The 19,472-nt window shown below is 45.9% G+C and overlaps 1 protein-coding gene across 1 annotated transcript; it reads left to right on the forward strand.

Moving 5' to 3' along the window:
* The first annotated feature begins 9,060 nt into the window (after positions 1-9,060).
* LOC117582342 (homeobox protein aristaless) lies at positions 9,061-19,472 on the forward strand. Its single transcript, XM_034269993.1, has 5 exons — positions 9,061-9,513; positions 16,306-16,702; positions 17,808-17,853; positions 18,447-18,715; positions 18,779-19,472. Exons 2-5 carry the CDS (start codon positions 16,359-16,361, stop codon positions 19,317-19,319), a joined length of 1,200 nt encoding a protein of 399 aa, XP_034125884.1. The 5' UTR covers positions 9,061-9,513; positions 16,306-16,358; the 3' UTR covers positions 19,320-19,472.

Raw genomic sequence — 19,472 nt, forward strand, 5'->3', positions numbered from 1 at the left:
TTCGGGCGAATGCGAAAGCGAATGCGGGTGCGGGACAATCAGCAGGAATCGACTGGAAATCGACTAATATATGCAAGGCAGCGCATTCCAAAGTTTGCTGAATCCTTTTAAGGCCTGGCCAAGGCTTGGCACAGGCCAGACCTGGTCCAGCTACAACTCGGCAGTTCCTTCTGCACTTCTGCACTTCTGCAGCTGCAGCAGAGTGTGTGCTCCGTGATCAAAGTGTGAAATGACTTGTTGCTGTGTGATACCTGCATACAAATTGCTTGATGCCTGCTGATGATCGCAGCCCAAAAACGGGGACCGCTCTCTCTCTCTCTCTCTCTCTCTCTCGATCGCTGGGCTCTAATTAAGTTGTTCTCGGTGCTCGCTGCTGGATTTCCCAGGAACCTTTCTCTATAAAGCACTGGCCACGTGATGACAAATAGCTAATGAAATTATCGCTAAATCAATGATCTCTGGAATCCAGCAAGCAAGCTCTCTATCCGCTAGCTTTTGGCTCTGTCTTCGGCTTTTGCCTCTTGCCTTTTGCTCAATTAAAAATCGTGTGTCTCGAGGTGATAACGACATGACTTTGATTACCTTTGAGACCTTTCCCGTTCCCCCGACCGAGGGAGATTATCGCTGGCCAAAACGCACGTCAATCATATTCAATTAAAATCAATTTGTTCAACGTTTTACGCTAGAAATAAATAAATAAGTGAGCAACAATTAGATGACCTCGTTCTGGCTTTGATTTGACATGTTAAATGTGGGACTGAACAAAGTCTCTTCCCCCACACGAATGTCGGTTCCATTTGAAGATCTTCCCTCAGTCCACATGTAATACCAAATGTTGTTGGTTCTTGCAGATAGGAATCGATTGTGGCTAGATCTTCGCTCAGATATCAGACGTGTAAGTCGCTTCAGATAAGAAACGACGGGCTGGAGCACGCGTCGTCTGTGGGCTGGCAATCAAAGTCTCTCCAATTAGCTAATAGAAAAGAGAAGAAACCCCCAAGGAAAGGGCCATTCTGTGCACCATGGGGTGGCCTTTGTTAGGGCCAACTAATTATGAGCTGGCCATCGATTAACTATAAAAGGAGGCGCTCCCCCTGCCAGTTCCACTTTATTTGCATTTTTAATTTGTGCCTTAAATAAATATTCAACTCTGCATCTCTCACGCTGTGTCACTTTTATGCCACTTGATTTATTCGAATATCTCTGATTAATTGGAGACGACGCAACGCGTGGAGAAAGTACCACAGGGAGAGACTGAGAGAGAGAGAGAGAGAGAGAGAACCACCATTAGGCCTCGTTAAGGGAGCACAAAGAGTGCGTCCCATATTCAGCCATTTGCTACGGTTTATTTTTACGCTTGAAACGCATAATTTAATAACCCAAACTCACCTTGTGGCTTGCGGCATGCTGCATGGGGCATGGGGCATGGGGCATGGGCCATATGAGCGCTGGCCCGTTCCGAAGACAAATGGGTTTATTATAAGTATGATGGCTGGAAACAAATTTATGCGCGCTATTAAATTGTTTATTAAACGACCGCCACCAAGTCACCGAGCAGCCACCAAATGGCGAAAAATAAATCGCTTTTCACTTTACAACATTTAATTCCCATCCGCAGCGTTGTCTTAGCAGCCACTGCCACTGCCACTGCCCCACCCGTAAGCAGAAGGAGCTGCTGCTGCTGCTGCTGCTGCTGCTGCTGCTGCTGCTGCTACTCGGGCTGTTGATGAACCCATTTGTCAACGTCACCTACCCGCCTGCTCCCCACAGTCCCAGTCCCAGCACCAGCTCCGGAAAGCTGAGGAGGATTGGGGTAAGGCTCATGCCTTACTCTCTCTCTCTGCTGTTCCCTGCTTTGGGGCAGAAGCTGCCCTCGAACCTCAAGCCATCTACTTAATTACCAATATACGTTGTGTGGCAAGTAGCCACTGCCTGTTGCATAATTGCATTGCCTTTGCTCCACCTCCATAACTGCCTGCCTAAGTGGCTACAGTGGGGATTCACGGGCGAAGGAAAATACCAGAAAATAGAGTACCAACTATAGGAATTGCATTACTTTTCAGTGGTACCATACTCTAAGGGATGATTAGCAGGGAACGCCAAATGCATTATTCCAAAGGGAATATAGTATGAAAAAAAGTATGAGAAATTGAGAAAAAATGAGATGGAAATTTTAGGAAAATCTTAAGAAAATTGGGTGCAAATGTAAAAAATGTATTAAATAGTGTAGGATCTTAAACTCTTTTGCTTTAGAGCTATTTTAATTGTCTAACTCACAGACTTTACACCCTAAAAACTTTACTTTGTCCATACAACTTACCTTCTTCATTATATAAGTGTGGAAAATTTTATTTTGTTGAAGAAAATACTTCTGTAAATGTCAATTTACATTTACAAAAAGGTTCTACAAATTACAAAAAAAAAAGCAGTCTACCCTTTTCCCTCTTAAGGACTACCCACTGTACCTTGAGAGACCTTTGACGACCAACAAGCAGGATGACTCCCAGCGAAACGGAAGCCGAGCTTAGCGCGAAATTTAATTTAAGTTGCGGAGCTCACTGCCGCAAAGTTTTTTTTTGTTTTTTTTTTTTGCAATTCATAAATGACGAGGCAAATGCCACACAGCGATCCACGCAGCACACCCCGCTTGTGGCACTGACGTACTGACTGACAGGCCACGTATGAAATTTACATTCATTAGCTCGTTATCAATCTTTATGCGCCTCGTCCAGGCGGCAACCGGCAACCGGCACTCTTGAGGCTCTCATTGGACTTGCAACTAATTACAAAAAGTAATTATTGCTGAACTCTGGTTAATGCTGCAAACGGCGCCACAAAGAGCGACGGACACCGTGGGCAGGGGGCAACATCAGAGGTGCAGCGAGTGGCATGGTGATTTCTGCAATGGCCGCGTGAAATCAATAAATTAAATATGCAAACGGGCTATCGATTTTGCAGAGGAACCCAGAGGAAGGCCAGAACAGAAGGATCCCATGCCGCTGTGGCTGTGGCTGTTGCTGTTGCAATCCTAGATTAACGAGCCTCGTGGGCGTGGCAAAAGTGTTGCGGAAGCCAGGCAGCAGCAGCAGCAGCACAAGGCAAAAGGCAGTCAAAAGGGAAAAGGGAAAGAGGGAACGAGGGGAGCACCGGACTCCAGCGGGCACTCAACATCATTTACAAGTCAATAAAATCAATTTGGGCAACCGAAGAACAAACAAATTGCCGACAGGCCCAGCCAGCCAGCCAGCCAGCCAGCACACACACAACGAAGGAAACAAACAAACTTCTGGTATCAGGCAGCATTAGGGACACTATCGAACGACCCCTGGCCGCAGACCAATTATAATTCTAACGATAGTCGGATACCCCCGGAACAGAAGGCCAGCACGCCGGCCTCTAATTAATCAATTATATCAAAAACAGAACTAATGCGATGATCGGCAAAGGGAGACGAAGAGAAGTAAAGAAACATAAACAGAAAGGAAAAGGAAAAGGAAAAGGCAAAGGCAACACCTATAAAGGGATGTTGGAGGAGTCTGCTGACATCTGCTTGTGGCGCAGAGAAAGATAAGAACCGACTTTGAACGGAGCTCAGTCTGGACAATCATTCTGAGACGGCAGACACGATCTAACCCGTTCGTGATGACGTCGAAGCGATGACTATACTCAGATCGAAGTCACCTTTTTGCAGATAAGAATCAGTTAGCTTTGGGGGGTATATGAAAGTTGAATGATTAGCCACCAAGCAGACTCCTATGTATATGTGGGTGTGGATTAGATTAAACACAACACAATTATAATCTACGCTACAGAATTGATAGCAAATTATAAATGTACAAAAGTTGTGAAACTAAAGATGAATGAACACATTTAAGCCACAGGCCGCTGATCACCTCAATCATCCTTAATGTCAATTGGCGTTCAGCAGGTGCTGGACAATATTTTTCAACTGCTAATAGACAATAGTTATGGGAAGAAGTAATGATTGAAATACGTTTACCATCAGGGTCACATGTGCCACCGAAACTATTATTTTTGGGCATCCCATGATGTAATTAATTGCAACTTTCTAATCTGCGAGGTCTCATATGTATGCCATGACCTCTGGCCTAACCATGAAAAACCCAACCTTAGTGGTTGAAAATGTTCTTATTGGTGTTAGCAATATTTTCCAGATAGATGAAACCCCATTTTGAAATATTTTAAACCTAATTCGCAACACTTTTGGCAGTCAGAAGAAGGCTTAATCAGACATTTTCAGTGGCAAGAAACGTCAACCATTCAATTATCTGGTGTAGCTGTGGGCAAAAAGTGCGCTATAGATGGAATAACTATTCAAATATATATAAATACCTATTCAAATATTAATAATGGAAAATAATCGTGGTTCAATGTTAACAAAGCATTTAGCAACACGTTTAAAATGTTCCAAAAATATTTAAACTGCTGATCGGCGCTCCGACTCGTTCCCAAAAAATACTCTATTTAGTCATCGGTTAATACTTAAATGTGGACACTTTTGGGGAAAACAATTAAGCATTTCTGCATGCAATTGGCATGCGTATAGTTTTGTGTCAACGTAATTATATTTAATTTCAGTCGAACACAATATGAAAGATAAATTTTAATAATTTTAATTTGAAGCGCATTAAACTCAAATTATCTGAAACATGAAATTTGTTGGCCAAAAATTCAACAAAACGTTGGCAATAAAAACGAAAAGCGACAGCAAAATTAGTCCCGGGCGGACTGAGGAGGGGAACAATTAAGACTGCCCGTCGGTACACGCACTAATTACCTAAGTATTTCGCCAAAGGGAGGGGAAATGCACGAGGGAGGGGAATTTTCCACAATTAGATTTACGTACAAATGAAATTACTTGGCTTTCGTTTTAATTGCAGGCTGCATATTGGCCAGGAATGGAAGTACAACTGTGGTACATACATTTTATGTATTAATGTACATTTGTACATATTTATACATATTTGTGTGTAGATGTACCATCATAATCGACTAACCAACGCAGCCAAGCAGAATGGGCCTCGGGCCTTATCGTTGGCTGGAAATCTGGCGATTTTGGGTTGCATAAACCAGTTAATAACGCGCTTCCGCCCAAGTCAATTTGGGCCTACACGACAATTGAGTGAAAATGCAACCGCCGACGCAATGAAAGCAAGACAAATCGTCGTATCAAATTACCAAATAATGACGCCCAAGGGGGCGGGAGAGAGTAGAGTCACCCAAGGAAATGCCTGGGGGAAGGTATTTCTATCAGCCATCAGTCGGGCAGCAGGGCAGCCATCCAGCGACAGTTTTGTTGGCTGATTATGTCACACGCCCTGAGCCCTGCCGCAGCCATTTGTAATTGAATTAATGCCTCGCAATAGAGAGAGGGAGATAGAAGTATTTTTGTGTTGTGTTCGGACGGGCGGGGCCTTATCGTTGACATTTCATCGCGCGACTCCAGTAACCCTAACTAATCGCACGTAATTAAATATAATTTGGTATCGTTTACAGTTGCGTTTCGTTTGCTTTTGCGTTTGCATTTGCTACACCATTTCCCACAACAGTTTGGTCGGGGAAAATTTCAAGGGAAAACTATGTGTGTCGCGACGGAGATTATGTCAGGCCACAAATTGGTGCAGCCAATGCGCGAGGGGTAGGGAAAGTGGGGGGATGTCGAAACTATGCACAACTGGAGCTTGCTTTTGGAAGCATGAAGGGCAAAGAAGGAGAGCAACTGGGGAGAAACCATATTTATTTTCCATCACTTCTTACTGGGAATTAAGTTCTGAAAAAGCTGAGGTTCTTGGGTGAAACAATTCCAATACAAAAGCCATGACTCTAAGTGGAACTTGAGGAGTTGCATCCTCAAGGTAATCCGACTGGACGAGTATCCCACGAGAATTTCTTAGAAGAGTCTATTTATGTGCACTTTTAACAATATTTGTATTTACTTTTCATGAATGAAAACAAAGCTATAGATGGAGAAACGATTGCCTTGAGATATCCCATCAAAGAAGTCTTTCCTTTGTCCGAAGCGAAGGAGAAGAGCCTTCTCAGCCAACAAACTCTATCAAAGGAGCTCTATCTCATGTCCAGAAAGCATCCATAGTACACCCAAGGAGCTGCCTAGATATTACCAATACCCCCTTAACTCCTCTCACTTTTCCACTCTCCACCACAGTGAGTCCCATGTGGTAAATGGCTTATATCTATGCTGCATAATGGCCATAATGAATAAGACACCTACGGACAGCGGATAGGGCCTGTCAAAGCAGACTCTCAGCCACTTGGCTGCAATTTGTTTGCCATCGGCACAACACCCAAACACACAGAGAAAAAACGAAAACGAAGGAGGAAAAAAGTAAAATAAAAATGCGCGGAGCTGGAATACAAAAAAAAAAGTAAAATTATTTAATTGCGCAATTAAGTGCACATTTGTAACGTTTTGCGCGACATCTGTCCCATGTGCAGGAGTAGATCCAGAGACAGCAACAGCAGCAGAGACCCAGAGACAGAGTCCAAGTCGGGACCGGAAATTCAATTGTTGAGATAATAATTACATTAGGACGTGCGCGCATGCGCGACTCTCTCGCTCTGTCTCTGGCCTCTGGACTGTACAGGAGTGCAGTCCGAGAGCGTTTGCCGAGCAGCGGAGTTGCTTCCAAAACGAGTACACACCTTGCGCGACGAGCTGATTGACACGGCCACATGGGGACGAGATATACCGTCGAGACCTCTGCGCCTGTCCATTGAACCCATCGACCAAATGGTCACTGGTCGTCGGTCGCTGGTCGCTGGTCGCTGGTCGCCGGTCGCTCTTTTGTTTGCATTTCGCCTGTAAATGAAGCGTGAAATTAGCTGCAGTGCAGCCAGTCGCAACTCCAGCGGAGTCGCCGCCAACCCTGACTCCAGAGACTGCGAGCCTGCGCGACTTCGCGACTGAGGCACTGTGGCGTCGTATTGTTTGCTTCTTGTTGAGGCCCGACAATGGGATAATATGGCAATATAATGGCAACACCAAACTATTTGTATGCAATTGCCATTAACACTTTATTTATTGCCCGGCGATACGAGCAAATTGGGCGACTCCAGCGGCGAGCAAAAAAGTGTGTGGCTGGGCATGGGGGCATGGTGCAGCGGCAGCTTCCACCTGGAAAATGCTGCAAGTGCAAAAGTGAAGCTGAAATGAAGCCGTCGTTGTATATGGTCGGGTTATATCAGGCCTAATGAAGTAGTTATCAAGGAATGGAATCTGTTAGGACTGAAACGAAAATGGCCAAGACCGGATAGGTTCCTCGCTAATAGCGGAGAGTGGGGCACACTCGAGGGGATTGGTCTATAAGAGTGGGAAACTCTGCAAATGGAATTACTTAGGTGGAAATGCCTTTCTGTAAATATGGCCAAGAGCGAGATGTGACAATTAATGTAAAAGCTGTGATATGGGATGTACAGAGAACCTATTGGAATCGTTGTAATTGAGGGGAAAATGTTGTGGAAAAATGGGAATATGTGCCATCGAAATGTATTGATGGGATGTATAAATCGATTGAAATCGATCGAATTTGTAAAGAATTGGTAAGAAAATAAAATTTGCATATTATTTTGAGGAAGTTTCAGAAAATGTTGATGAAGTTTGACCAAAGTAATACAAGTTTTAAACGTTTTTAATTGCCTAAAATACTTAAAACGAGGTTGCAATAATGTTTAAAAATGTTGAATCAATTGGAGATTCATGGAAAGTAGTTGAAGCATAGCTAAGATATGATAAAAGTATAGATATCATGTTGTATAAACATATTCAGCCACATTTTCATAACTTTTATTCAAATAAAATACTTTCAATTATATTGGAAAATTATTTTTGAACACATTTTGGTGGCTGAATGTTAAACGATGAAACACCTTCATATTTCTTGACTTCAACTGTTCATTGGGGCATCCATTACTTATAAAAGTAACCCCTGCCAACACCCCAGGAACCTCTCCATTAGAAACCCCTTTGGCACGCATGACTCAACTCTGAAGGAGCCTCATCTGTCTTTTATTCAGTCGTTCTCCCCTTAACTCTTTGTTTCTATGACCCTTTCAAATGGTCAATGCATTTCCCATTACCATCCTGACACCACAGACAGAGACGCAGACCCTGGGGCCCTGGGCAAACAGGGCAATAATCTACGACTGCATGCGACGTACGGCAATCATCCAATAAAGCCAACAAAGTCATTAACGAGGCCCTTAACACTACTAACAAACGGTTTATATGGTCCCAGGAGAGCTGACTCTCTCTCTCTCTCTCTCTGTCCTCAGCCCTGCCTAACTCTCTCTCTCTCTCTCCACACTCCATCCGCAAACTATCCTCCTTGCTGCTTCTAGCCGCTCTCTCGCGCCCTCTCTCTCTCCACCTCCCCAGTTTCTATCTCTTCTCACACATGTGAAGTCCAATGCCATGGTTAAATTATTTAATTTATGAGCCGCAACATGGGGAACGCATCTATGGAAAACGCAGAAGAAGAAGAGTTAACCTCGGCGGCGGAAGGGGGCAAATAAATTTCCATTTTGCTAATCAAATTTATTGCACTTTGTGCCGCGGCTTATTCAATTACACTCCAATAAGAGCGAAAGAGTGAGATGGGAAGCGTCAGTAAAGAGCAAAGAGCAGCAGCCGAAGCCGAAGGCGAAGCCGCGGCGAGAGAGAGAGAGAGAGAGAGAAAGCAGCCAGCGCCGCCATTACTGCGCTCTGTTCGTGGGCGACGCCTCCCATAGGCTGTCGCCGCCACTCGCTCTCTCGCTTCCGCTCGCACACACAGCAAAAGTGGGCGGAGCACCTGCCGCCGCCAACACCTGTGACGATCGATCGCAGCCAACGATCGCATAGCTGCCTCTCGCTTTGGCACACGGGCTCGCACAATCGATGCCATAAACAACACACGGAAGAGAGGCAGAAAGAGCAGCAGCAGCAGCAGCAACAGCAACTGAAGCAGAAGCAGCAACAACTGCCAACCGGTTGTGGCACCTGGGGAACGGAACCCACCTGAGTTTTTCACCGGCACGACGGTGGCTCTTGCTGTAGTTCGCTTGCGGCACTGACGGCGCCCGGTCATCGTCTTTCGTGTACGCGCTCTCTCTCGGCTCCATCCATTCGTGGTTCACCGTTCACCGTTCTTCGTTTACGCTCTTCGTTCTCCTTCCCGCTGTTTTGTGTGCTGCATTGTGTGTCGTGTGCTGGAGTTTCTTTGGCGTCTTTGGAGGTGTGAACAACCAACCACTAGCAGATAATAGATCCACGAAGTACCCACAGATCTGACAGTACAGAACCCAAAGCCAAAGACTGATTGACGGAGTGCGCGAAAGACCGTCGGCAAGTGCTGCTGCTGCTCTCCTCGCCGATTGTGTGAACGGAAGGTGCTGATATTAACAGACGAAAAATAAGAATATAACACAAGATTGGAGCTCTACAAGGAAGATACAAGACTGCCCCAGGCGCACACTGAAATATACACAAATAAGGTAAGGTTTTGACTCCGAAAAGTGGGAAGAAACTTCAACAATTTCAAGTGGGAACTGGTACACCATCTGCAGATTTGATTTATTTCTGCCTTCATCTCATTTATCGATGGATAAATCCAAAACTGATTTTCGTAGTCACTTTACCATCTGTTAGACTTTATAAGTTCATGGGGAAAAAGATATAAAGACATTTAAGAGGAGTTCTATGGGCAAAGAATGAGTTTTAATTTATAAACGGGAGCTGCAACAATTTCTAAGAAACTTAACTTACCATAGAAAAACAGAAAGATAGAAAAAGAGTCAAGAGTCATCGTGAGTTTCCTTTAGATTAAAAGTTATTCATCAAAAATCATTTAAAAAGCATTCATAGTACCTATTGAGTCCATATCTAGGGATAATATTATACAGATAATATGCTAGGAACAGAGGTTTAAAGGTCTGCTACGTGGTTCCATATCCTGCTGAGAAAAAACGATCATGCAAATCCACAAAATAATACCCAACCCAACCCATAACTCCCACAATAACACCCCCATTCAAGCTGCTCAATCTACAATCTCCCAATAGAAAATGCAGCCAAGAACTGCCCCGAAAATTCTTACTCCCACCCAATTTGTATCACTTTGGTAGCTATCACTCCAAAAGATACCTTCCCGACTCGGACTTAACCTACTTCTCAGCATGATTGGCAAATATTACAAGCATAACCCACACAAATATATTTCATAATTAAAGCAACAAATCAACCAATCAGCAAGGGGTANAGAGGGGGGGGGGGGGGGGGGGGGGGGGGGGAGGGAATGAAGAAAAGTAAAACGTAGAATTAAATATCATTAAATTTGATTAATTCCCCAAGTGGACACATCCTATCACGCCGCGTATCATATCAATCCGAATCATATCAACGCTGTAGACCAATACTGAGGGAATTGATTTGATTAACCAAGAAAGAAGACTTCGCTTTGAGCTCCTGCTGATAGCTCGATAGTTTTATCGCTGATTGGGTTTAATTAAACACCATTAAAGAGTACAAATTGTCAGCGGCACAGCCACAGCCTGTGGCCAATAAATCACGTTTTGTCTGGCTGATGTTTGTTCAATTGTGGGCCTGCCCAGTGGGTTGCTTCTTGTACCCGTGTTTTTCGTACAGAATATATGAAATTAAACGGGCCCCCGGGCCATATCGTACCAAGATAATCGTGTCAAAAAAAAAAAGCCCTGACCACTTCACAGTCGACGTGAACGAGGGCCTCACAGACCTCGATAGACAGACAGATATGTGCACCATGACACCCAGAGCTACCCAGCAGATAAGCCAGCAACAGTTGGGGTCGGTGATAATCGAATTGGCCAGCACTTGGCACCGAAACGATTGATTTAATTAATAATAATGCCCCATGTGACTTGTCAGCAGCAAGTTGAACGCATATTCTGATGACGCAAATAGTCCGGGGGGTGGTATCTTCTGGGTGGCATCTTCTAGTGCTGTGGGCGGGAGATCTGCCCCTCCCGATAAGATTGTTGTGCTGACTCTGTGACAAAATTAAAATATGTTTGAAAGAAGAGCAGCTGGTTGGCAGGGGTTCAATTCAATTACCGCAACATACAATTAAAACTTGTTGCCAGATATATAGATAGCGTGCCCCTTGGTATCTTATAGATACAACCGAACGCTTTTTTTTTGGCAGCTATCGGTACAAGTTCTGATTGCCCCAACGATTGTTTGACAACTTCCCAATATCTGCATCCACTTTGATTGAAGTTTGATTGAGCAACACCCACAAAGAAGCCCTTACTTCACACACTAAGATGGCGCCAAACCAAACCAAACCCCAACCCTGTCCTCGCTGCTTTGGACTAAATGGAACATGCAAACATGAGAAATCAACGTCGTCGTCGGACACATCTCCAAATTGCTCTGCTTGGGATTTCGCTTATCAAACCCTACAAGACAATGACAAAGGGCAGAGGCAGAACAGGCAGACTGACCAGCCCAGACAGATGGAGCTGGAGCTGGAGCTGGAGTTGGAGTTGCAGACAGACGGCGTCGCGCAACAGTTGTCCGAACAACAGATCGGAGATCCCTCTCCACGATGCTCCTGCTTGTAGCCTGCTGCCGCTGCTGTTGTGTTTTTAACATGCATTTTATGAGTAATTGGCCCCGCATCAACATCACCAACATATCCAACATATCCAACATCAGCCACAGCATCGCCAGCCATCAACAACAAGCAGAGCCACAGAGCCACAGAGCCACAGCTTGGAAGTGGGCTACGCGTCTGGCTGAAACGTGGGGACATGGTTCGTGGGGCCCTGAGTCACAACTTGAACCTGCAACTACCTTTGGGGCTACCGTCCCAGCAATCTACTCCATTAGGGTGGCCAAAGCAGTGGGTTTGCCGGGTTTTTTTTCTCTGCCGAGAGTTGATAACGAAGTGGGGAACACACTAAGAAAAAACATTGGGGGATGGGCTGAAGATCTAACAGCTTTTAAAGGATGATGAAGCGAATGCTGAAACAGTCTAAAATTCCCTTTATAAAAGAGCTACAGAAATCTCATATAATAAATGATCAGCATAATTTCAAGCTTAAACCTCAGCTGAGAATACACTCAGTCGCAGACTTCCATAGCCGAGAAAAAGGGTTTCAAAATTGTAGATTTGCGATCATTTATAGTCTAAATGCATGCATCGATATTTCAGTAATAGATCACTAAAATCACATAAAATATGTTTCTACTAAAGAATAGAATGTTTCTTCAAATACAATCAATTATGAGAGAACAAAACGGAACTCGTGGAAGATCAAATATTCTTTTGGAAAACTTCTTGTTGAATTTTTTATTGAGGATCAATGATAGAGATATATCTAATTATTATAACTGAAGATCCAATTTTCCAAACAAATCATGATACATTTTCCTACCGCCCATCCAAACTTTACATTGAGTAAGCTCCGTCCATTCCCCCACTGATCCTATCCACCTGCCCTGCCCATATCTTGGCTATCTTTGTGTTAGGGTAGCCCTCGGGTCGAAGTGTCTTTCGGGTCGATTGGGCAGTAAATTGAATTAAGATTGCCCCCAAGAACAACAAATGAGGCAGCCGAGTCAGCTTCGACACAGGATATGAATAAACTAATTATAATTGGGAGAGTGTGTGCATTAGAGGCAGAGGTCCATAAGGTACAGAAGAAGAAGAACAACAACAACAACAACCAGACGGTGATGATGATGATGACGGGAGGCGCCTGGCTGGAACCAACAACAAGAATGCTGCCTTATCGCACCTGGTCCAAAGACGGCGCCAAGAAACAAACAACGAAACAACAAAATGAGAGAAGAGCTCAGGTGCAGAGAGAGGCATACAGCCACAGAGCCAGTGGATTGAGATTCAGCTGCTGCCACATTGTGGTATCAATTTTATGTGTTTTTGGGTGACTCAGAAGAGCTCAACGAAAATTAATAATTGCCTTTATCAACTGAAACTATTAGGGAGAGGAGAGTTACCAAAGGGCATGATCGGTCGTAGAGGTGTAGAGGCAATCCATCAAGCGACCACACACTCGGCAGCGTCTCTCCCTTCATGCTCGTATCACGAAGAACGCATGAGCTTTCGCCTCTCTCTGGGGGATTTAAGCCACCCAAAATGTTTGCGATTATCATGGCGGGTGTAGCGGTCGTATGTGTGGTGTGGGTAAATTACAATGCCGATCATCAAAGTGTGACTAAAGTGGTTTAGCCTAATGTAAACCCATAAATAAGCAGCCACCAGATACAGAGACGCGACTGCAGACGAGACACGAGACACGAGAGAGACGAGGGAGACTCGGGCGACATTAGGGACAGTGGAGACTGCGGAGACTGTGGAGAGACTGCGCAGCGACTCGGCAGTGTAGACTCGAGACGGAGACGCATTAACAAAATGCCAGAAAAGAGCTTCTGTTTGCTGTTCTACCTGGTCCGTTGTGGCTTTTAATGAAATATGCCAAGGCACACGGACGGACACGAAGAAGAAGCTAAAAACACAAAAGTGCAACCATAAAAACGACACCAAGAAGCCACGAAGGAGAGAGCGAGAGCGAGAGAGCGAGAGGAACTCTGCGTCTGCGTTGAGTTGTGGAAAGAGTAGCCCGCAAAAGGCAGAAACATTGATGCTTATCGAGATGACAGAAGTGACGACAACAGTAAGAGAGAGAGACACACAGCAGAAGGAGTGGAAGGACTGTGGCAGTGCCTACACTTGTCTTGCTCGTATTACGAATTAATTTCTTCATTTTTCATATGTCTCAGGGAAAAACCCACACAGTTGCCACAATGTTGTGAATATGCTCTTAAATATAAGTACAGATACATACATCCAACGAAGACACTAATGGAGCTTATCTTTAAACGGAACAAGCAACCGGCAAACAAGTTTCAGTTGCAGACAGACTCTAGCTCTGGTTCTGGCCTGTCTCTGTGGCGCTTTGCCTGATTAGCATCCAGGAACTAAACAGAGAACTTCGACTCTGATGTTGTGTCAAAACGTTAGCCACGAACTAGCGCCCCCGCCTGTAGACTCCACCTGAGACTCTGTTGTCTTCCTGGTCCACTTCTGGAACTGCTTTCGTACTATCTGCAATTGGGCAGAGCAAGTGCAGCGTTAACTTGATTAGTTGTTGTCCCCGGCACTGACTAAATGAAGCCATGCCGGAGCAGGTCTGCAAAAAAAGAAGCCAGCAAGCAAGCAAGCAAAACCTGACAGCAAAGAGCTCACTTGGCTTTGCCTTTTAATTACCCAACGAAACGTCAATCAGAGACAACAGCCATCACATCATCCTTCTACTTGTGGGCTGGGAGCTTGGTACTCTTGGTACTCTTGGTACTCTCCTCTCTCTGATTGCTGCTGGCAAAAGGCAATAATAAAGTCGTAACGCGGATACAATTATAAGGCGGCTCTACAACAAAGCCAAACGGCACACATTCCCCGCATACCTTTTCGGTAGTAGCAAAGAGTCGGCACTGCCAATGCTCCACAGTTTGCTATCGCATGCAATGAATTAATCAGTTTTACGGGTTTTATATGTCCGCAAGGGAGAGAGGGAGGCAGCAGCAGCAGCATAATTGCAATTCGTACAACTAATTTAATAATTTGCTGTCCACGGTCCACGGTCCGCGGTCCGCTCGTTCGCTCACAAATTAAGTTTGTCAGCTGTCAATGCGAGGAATTTGTGGACAGCATTCAAAAACTGACAGCACAAATCATATCAGAGGAGTTATGAGTTATTAACTGAACGACAGACAAGTTGCCTCAACAAGTTGATGGACCCCATCAGCAGTTGCTCCAAAAGGGTTGCCTGGCTGCCTCGTTGCAACTTCATTCCGCAAAAGAATGCAACTAAATCAATCACAGCCACACTAATTTGCCATTTAACAAGGTATTTGGACAATTTTGATATATGTATTCGGCTGGTTCGAGCCACTGAGATGTCAACAGAAGCAGCGGCCATCAATCAAGCAGACTTTTGGGCATGGGACAGGGACAGGAACCGGCTTCTACCTTGTGGCGTGGCATTGCAGCACAGAGCCAAGGAAGGTTACACATCGAGTCTAACCATTTAGTTGTCATTAAAGACAACCCTCGTATATTAATTAGCAAAACATGAAATTACCAAAACTTCAACTCTGACGTTAAGTTCAGGCCAGCAAAACCAACTGCTGGCACCTGATATTAATTTGATCTGATAGAAGCGACATGGACATGGACACGGACCTGAACCTGCTTCTGCTTCTGCTTCTCGAACTCAAACTCAAACTCAAACTCAAAGTGGAGCTGTCGCTGCTGTGCTCTGCTGTGCCGTTGAGTTGATGATGATGAAAATGAAGTTGCCGCCCAATTTAATTAAAATTCCAAACGATCTGCACATGAAAGCTGCCATCAGCCATCAGCAGTGCAGCACAGCGCAGCCCAGCCACGGCTGCAAGAGTAAACCCAACTCAGCCAGCGAGCTGAAACGTGTTGATGGGAGAGATCAGCTCCAGTCCATCCGTGCTGTCCATGATGTGGTCATCGATTTGCATTGGCTCTGTCTCTGATGAGACCTAGACCACAGAGCTGCAGTTGGAGGTTTCCGACACAGGCCATGACCATAAGGCACGCTCCCGAACCGCAACACTCAGACAAGGGGCATTTGTTGCTAGAAAGAAATAAGTTTTGGATTTGCTGAAAGTGTACAACAGAGTTTTAGATTTAAAAGAAAGAACCAGAACCACCAAATGTGTATAAAATACAGAAGGCAAAAGTTTCCCAGATAAGCTGACTCTCCCGCCTCGTACTTAAACTTTCTTTCCCGGTGTGTCTTAGCATTTAGGGGTAAGTTTTGCAGTTCGACATGTGTTCTCTTCTAGTTAAAAAGTTTCTCGTAAAAGTAGATGTTTGTTTAGTCGGTTTTTTATATGAAATCATTAACAGCAGCAAAAACTGCAGAATATTCCCCCAGCTGAATTTAATTTCTTACCACAATCCCATACGATTATCCCCCATGCAACCAAACTCAACACTCTCTCATGTTGACCAGTGTAACCGCAGCTGTAACCTCGTGGGCCCACAGTCCCGATTCGATTCGATTCGATCCGACTTGGTCATGGCTGCGAGTACGAGTCGATGTCAGAAACTACAGAAATTGGCATAATAAAGTGCACGATAATTGCACGTTTAGCGTTTATTGAATTACGAGCTTCTAATGCGCGACTATAACCCCTTACAGCCCCGTCTAAAATCTGTGTACACCCCCTCGTTCACTTGTTTGCAGCTGCCTTTGGTGGGATACTGGAGTACTGGAGTACTGGTGTGCCTTGGTGGATTATGGGCATATCGGAGGAGATCAAGCTGGAGGAACTACCGCAAGAAGCCAAATTGGGGCACCCGGATGGCACCGTTGTGGTCGAACGTGGCTCGGTGCTCGTCTCCTCAGCGTCGGCGGCCACGGCCGGGGCCTCGCTAACGGTTTCAATTTCTGGAGGTGGCGCACCCAGCGGCGCCAGCGGGGGCACCAACAGCCCCATCTCGGACGCGAACAGTGACTGCGAAGCGGACGAGTATGCGCCGAAGCGGAAGCAGCGTCGCTATCGGACAACCTTCACCAGCTTTCAGCTGGAGGAGCTCGAGAAGGCCTTCTCACGCACCCATTACCCCGATGTGTTTACGAGGTGAGTAAGAGTAAGAACCAAAACAACAGCAAGAACAAGTATATAATATGACAAAAGATAAGAGCGACAGAATGGACAATGGGCTCCAAAAACTTTTTGGAGAGGAGAGAAATGAAATTTGCATAAATCGCTCATCGAGACATCAGCGAGACAAAGGGGAATGAGAGAGAGAGAGAGAGAGAGAGAGAGACGCTTCTTGATTTTACGACTTCGAGTGATAATAATACTTATGACGACCCCCCTGAGTGGATGGATGTATTCTTCATCGATTTTATTTGGAGCAACATTTGTGTGCGCTTTTATGTGTTATATTCGTTTAGATTACAAATCACCAAAGATCAGGCCTCAGCTTGCTCCCATAGATCCGAATCGATGACCCGACTTCCAGAGTTCAATTAGCATGCAGAAATCTCTCGAGACTCGTTCTCCCACTGAAAGACAGCCAAAGTAATTGCCATAAATTAAAAGTCAGCCTGGAACTCAAAGTAAACTGCTAATTGAGACCGCACGAAGCCCAAGCGAAAAAGCACAGCAGCAAAAAAAATGCAAAAGCTTTACATTTACAGTCAATGGCAGCATCGGCAGCAGTGCAACAATTAGATCAACTTTTTGCACTGCCTGTTGCCGCTGCAGTTCTCAATTCATTAAGGCCTGCTTGCTGCTTGATTTGAATGCGGGGCAATTAATTAGGCAAATAAATCAAATCGGATTTAATTTGTGTTTAAGCTGCAATTAGCACTTGGCTGCAGGCAGAGAGAGACGCGCGTGAGAGAGAGACGCGCGTGAGAGGTCACAGCAAAGAGAGAAACTCGCATACATGAAAGCTTTCAGATGCACGTGTGAAAGAGGGAGCAAGAGAGATCTGTCTTGAGTGTGCTTTATGTAACTGAGAGAGCAGCGCCGTTAGGTGAATTCAAACAGAAGTGCAGCAGGCAGAAACGTAAAGGAACGACACTAGAGAGAACATCGGAGAGAGCCTTTACCAAAGACTTTCAGCTTACAGCAAATAAAAAGCTTTCAGCGCCTAGCCCCTGCAATTTATTATCAACTAAATCTTCTCTGCATTTGCCACTAATCCTCTGGTTTTTCTTTCAACTTTTTACAGAGAAGAGCTGGCGATGAAAATTGGCTTAACCGAGGCGCGCATTCAGGTAAGGCCCACAAAGAGATTTGCGGTTGATTCGCGTGCCCCACGTGCAGCCGGCAAACAATGTTGTAAAATTGAAAAATAATGGAGCATGTCGTCCCTAATGAAATCGACTCGCACATAGACAGGGGGAGAGCAGAACCCAAGAGAGAGAAATGCATGCGCATTAAATTTTGTTTGGTTTAGTGCCAGTCATTACAATCTACGGCGCTTCTTGTTTTTAATTATTCCCCCCAGACAACATTATTTGCTTAACCGAACATCCATTTCCCCCAAAGGACTACAAATACTGTCAGTTTCCCCACTCCGTTCCGAGAGTCTGAGTCCGAGTCCGAGTCCGAGTTTGAGTGCAATCAGCCACCGTTCGTGTCCCTGGGTTTTCGACTCCCATATTCAGATTGTTATGTTAAAAACTAATTAAAGGGGCGTTTTCAATAACAACGCCCATTAATTGGATGAGGTTTGAGGCGTCTTCCCGTGCACCGGAGGATGCTGTGTATACCGATACAGTAGCCTGCCAGCCACACATAATTCATGGCCTTCTCTCATTCATTTCTTCCTTCCTCCTCCTTCTTCTCCTCGTTGTTGCTGTTGCAGGTCTGGTTCCAGAATCGTCGCGCCAAGTGGCGCAAGCAGGAGAAGGTGGGTCCACAGTCGCATCCGTACAATCCCTACCTGCCCAGCGGCGCCGCTAGCATGCAGACGGTGGTGGGGGCCGCCCTGCCGCCCAATCCCTTCACCCATTTGGGCTTCCAGCTGCGCAAGCCCTTCGATGCCCAACACGCGGCGAATCTGGCCGCCTTCCGCTACCCGCATCTCTCGGCAGCGCCCATGATTCCATCCGGCTACTTCAATCAGTTCCAGCGGTGAGTACTGAATCCCCCAGAGAACTAGTTCGTATAATCCAACATGTTCTCTCGCTCTTTTAGGGCGCCTCCACACATGCTGCCGCCGGGCATGGCCGGGATGTACTCGCCCTCCAGCTCCTTCCAGTCGCTCTTGGCAAACATGACGGCAGTGCCGCGCGGCCCACACACCCACATGCCGCCAATGGGTGGCAAACCCATGCTGGTGGGATCGCCCGACCTTCACTCGCCCAACCATCTGCTGGCCTCGCCGCCCACCTCGCCCGCCTCTGGAGCCACGCAGCATCAGCATCAGCCTCCTCCGCCCCAGCAGCAGCAGCAGCAGCCACCACCACACGCCCAGCCCTCGCAGCTGTCGCCCCAGCAGCTGGTGGGCATCTCGCTCACCCACCAGGTGCCCTGCGGCTCGCCCACACAGACGTCGCCCGTGGCCCTGACCCTGGCCCACTCGCCGCAGCGTCAACTGCCGCCGCCCCGTTCATCCACGCCGCCCGAGGACCGACGCACTTCCTCGATTGCCGCCCTGCGGCTCAAGGCCCGCGAGCACGAACTAAAACTGGAGCTCCTGCGACAGAATGGACATGGCAACGATGTCGTCAGCTAGCTGGGGGTGTGCATGTGCCCCAAGTTCCCAAATTCAAGTGCAAAACATTTGCTGGTTCACCTTAGTCGTAAGCGAATAAGTTATTTCATTGTATGTGCAAGTATTTAACGCGGAATTTTGCAAAATAAAATTCACAAAAGTAAATTGAAGAAA

The sequence above is a fragment of the Drosophila guanche genome, unplaced genomic scaffold (genome assembly GCF_900245975.1).
Source record: "Drosophila guanche unplaced genomic scaffold, DGUA_6, whole genome shotgun sequence".
NCBI lineage: Eukaryota > Metazoa > Arthropoda > Insecta > Diptera > Drosophilidae > Drosophila > Drosophila guanche.